This window comes from Ipomoea triloba, chromosome 12 (assembly GCF_003576645.1).
Source record: "Ipomoea triloba cultivar NCNSP0323 chromosome 12, ASM357664v1".
In the NCBI taxonomy this organism is placed as follows: Eukaryota; Viridiplantae; Streptophyta; class Magnoliopsida; order Solanales; family Convolvulaceae; genus Ipomoea; species Ipomoea triloba.
This window is the reverse complement of record NC_044927.1, coordinates 12,534,484-12,538,493: the sequence shown is the minus strand read 5'-3', so window position 1 is coordinate 12,538,493 and position 4,010 is coordinate 12,534,484. Positions and strand designations below refer to the sequence as shown.

Here is a 4,010-nt window from a genome sequence, read left to right as displayed (position 1 = left end):
ATGAGCGATGATAAGCGTACGAGAAATTTGAGGAACAACCCTAATGAAGGAAGCAGCGAGGATGAGGCAACGAGGAAATCCGAAACAAACGATCGAAGGTGGTTCTTCGTCTTCAAGTGGATTGAGGCAACAATGGCAATATGGTGAGTATATTTCATTTCAAAATTGTTATTGTGGTCAAGAAATGAAACTCAAAACTTCATGGACAAATGAAAATCCTGGAAGGAGATATTGGGAATGCTCAGGCAACTTGGTAAATTTTTTGTACTGGTTTGATTTGAAATTTTAGGGTTCTAGATTTTTTTTTTTGTACTGATTTGGTTCGGAAAAAATTAATAGGGCCAAAGAGGTTGTGGTTTCATGGAATGGTCCGAGGTCGAAGAAGATAATACCGGGTCTATTACAGAATATCAATAGAAAGGAGGAAGAAATTAAGAGGCTAAATGCAAGGATTGAAGAAGCTGCCAATGAAGACTCCAAGTGTAATGGGAAATTTGTGTTGGTAGTGGTACTAGTGTTGTGTGTGATGATGTATATTCAACTTGTGTTTGGGATGTATGGAGAAAGAAAAACAAGTGCAACTCAACTTAGATTGAATTAATGAAAGTTTATTTGCATTAAAAATTGCATTTTCATTTTAAATGTCATTTGGCAGGTGGTTAATGTAATTTGCAGCAACTGGTTATATAAGACCATTCCAGCAGCTGGTTTCATTTTAAATTTCACATGGCAGCTGGTTATATAAGACCATTCCAACAACCTACTGCAAATCACACCCAAAAATAATGCAAAGTTCATTACTGCAAATTACATATTCATTAATGCAAAATACCAATTCATTACTGCAAATTGGTTTATCAAAACAGCATACAAAATACCAATTCAGTACTAGCTTAGTATTGAGATCACTAATAACATGGTTTATCAAAACAACATAAAGAGCCCTATGTAATTCTAACATAACAAAAGAAGGGTCTCTTATACAAAATACAACTCTTAACTACTTAATCAATTTCCAATGGTTCATTCTCATTTCCATGAAACTTAGAGATGAACTGGGCACTAGATCTAGTAAAAGGCTTCTTCCTCATCACAGCAGCAATTGGTTTTTTCAATCCAGGAGCTTTAACTACAGTAGTTTTCTTTCGAATGAAAGGAATAACTAATAAGGAAGATTCCTGTTTCCTTATCTTATGAGGATCAATGGTGCTGGAGGGATGACATTAGAGGTATCTATACTGTTAAACATGGCTATAAATTAAATACTGTGGGGGCAGGTGTGGAGTTGTCTCCGTTCACTGCATGGTCGCGCTTGTGGAAGTCGAGGTTTCCGCCAAAAGTGCTCAACTTTATATGGAGATGTGCTAGGGCCATCCTCCCTACTCGTACGATTCTGTTGGGGCATGGTGTTATGATTGATGTGGAGTGTCCACTGTGCCACTCTCACCCGGAAACTCCATTACATCTCTTTAGGCAGTGTATCCATACTAGTGCCTTCTGGGATAATATTTTGGATGTTCCTGTGCCTGTGCAGGATGAGTGTTTTGAGGGGTGGCTCTCTTGGATTTTTGAAATTAAGGATGCTCATGTAATTCTCTATTGTGTGGCGTTGTTTTGGTCCATCTGGCTTTGCAGGAACGATGTTGTTTGGAATCACAAACAATGGATTCCAGGCGATGTGACGAGGCTTGCCTCCCGTCTGGTGCATGAGTGGAACAGTTTGGGTGTTAACGGTGCAGAGACTATCGCTGTGGCTCCCATGCAGTTTGACCAGTCTATGTTGAGCAGCAATACTATTACTATCCACGTCGATGCTGCAGTGTTTCCGGACAGGGATGATGGTTTTGTGGCGGTTGTTGCGCATGAAGGTGGGAGCAGATCTGTAGCGGCCATGAATGGTTCGGTCAGGTGCCTGCAGAATCCTATTCTTGCTGAGGCTTTGGCGATTAAAGAAGCCCTCTCTTGGGCTAAGAATAATGGTTGGGAGAGATTGGTGCTTTACTCAGACTGCCAACTAGTTTGTCAGATGTTAGAGGGTTCCTCTATGATTTATTCTTATGTTGGTTGTGTTCTTCGAGATTGTCTTGCTCTGAAACGATTATTTGTTGAGATATCGTTTCACTTTGTTTCTAGATCAGCGAATACGCTTGCTCACGCTTTAGCTCGAGCGGCGGCTTCTCAGTCTGGTCCTCGTAGTTGGTTTTTCACTATTCCGGATTGTATTCAGCATTTGATTTTGAGCTATTAATACAAGTTTTTCCTTGGTTTTCAAAGAAAAAGGAATCTTGGGTCTGTTTGGTATAACTAGTATGCCACCCGTGCGATGCACGGTCAAAGTATATATATATATATATATATATATATATATGAAAATCAAAGAGTTTTTTACAATAACATAACTATAAGAACAAATCTTATTAATTTTTTGTTTTATTATCTTAATTGGATTTTGTATTTTTTATAATAAATCTTCAACATAAAATAGCTCAAAGCATCCTGATTATTGAAAATTGTTGGTGTTATTGGTGTGTTAAATCATGAGATTGCATATGCATTTGCTCCACACATTTCATTATACAAATTTTTCATTTTTTATTTATTAAAATGTACGTATCCAAAAATTAATAAAATACAAACTTTATAGATTATTAAACACTTCTTTATATACAAAATTTGACGTTCAAGAAAAATAAGTATCTTAAGACCATTCGGATCGCTAAACATATTATTGTAGGACCGTATATGTTGCAAAAAAAAAAATACTTGCTTCTTGGAGATGGATTGAAAAATAACTCATAAATGATTTTGGGTGGAACATTCAATTTGGGTAACTTAATTTTTCCATTAGAAGAACAAACTGAATATCTTGGGTCACCATTAACTTTCACATTCTTCAATTTCTCATCTCCCCAAAAGAATGCACCACAATGTTGACAATTAAAAACTACATCTCCTATCTTCTATATCATAATATGCCACTACAATAAAAGCAAAACGTAGTTATTAGCAGAAAAAAACACAAATCAAAATAAAAATTAAATTAGAAAAATATAATTGATTAATGCCTAGCATACAATCTAACCTTGATTGGTGAAAGGCTAACCTCAAATCATTGTAAATAGCACATTAACGCGGGGTAGATCATCTAAAAATTATTTAAAATTAACATAAATACGTAGACAAAAAAATACGGAATACATTATATAATATAATATAATACAATAAAAATATGAGAATTAAAATTTTAGATATTAGAGTATACAATAAAAATATGAGAATTAAAATTTTAGATATTAGAGTATATAAAAAATTATGATTTGAATAGGACAAAGATATTAGAGTATATAAAAAATTATGATTTGAATAGGACAAAGAAACAAATACCTATTATCAGTTCACTTTTTTTCTCATTTTCAATAGTAGAAAATAACAACGCAATAATTATGGTCAAACAAAAACATATATCAATATATAGATATTTTATGTCTTTCACACACACACACACACACACACACACACACACAAAAACGAAGAAACACCAATATTATATATATGGCCCAAAAAGAAAATCAAAAAAATCCATCCTAAACCCATATATAAATAAATAAATAAATAAATAAATATATAAGGCTTGGATTTGTCTTTACGTTCTCACCTGAGACATGGTTCTCACCTGATTAAGGACCTAGAATCCTAATCATATGAGAACTATGCGCCCAAGTGAGAACGTGAGGACAAATCTAAACCATTGATTTGTAAGATATGATGGAATCACTCTATTTTACTCTTATTGAATTAAATAAATTAGTAGTTACACCAAAAAATGATACATATGTATTTCTTTAATACCATGAAAAAAATAAAAAAGAATAGTTTGAAACCAATCATATTAATTACTTGGGGGATTTGTTGACAATGNCACACAAACAAAAAAAAAAAACCAAAAAAAAAACGAAGAAACACCAATGTTATATATATGGCCCAAAAAGAAAACCGAAAAAAATTCATCC

The 4,010-nt window shown here is 34.0% G+C and overlaps 1 protein-coding gene across 1 annotated transcript; it reads left to right on the top strand.

Annotated features, from left to right (window-relative positions):
* Positions 1 to 2,248, top strand: LOC115999383. The gene is made up of 4 exons (XM_031239237.1): positions 1 to 143; positions 340 to 508; positions 656 to 707; positions 1,278 to 2,248. The coding sequence occupies exons 1-4, from the start codon at positions 1 to 3 to the stop codon at positions 2,246 to 2,248; spliced, it is 1,335 nt and encodes a 444-aa protein (XP_031095097.1).
* Positions 2,249 to 4,010: the final 1,762 nt, after the last annotated feature.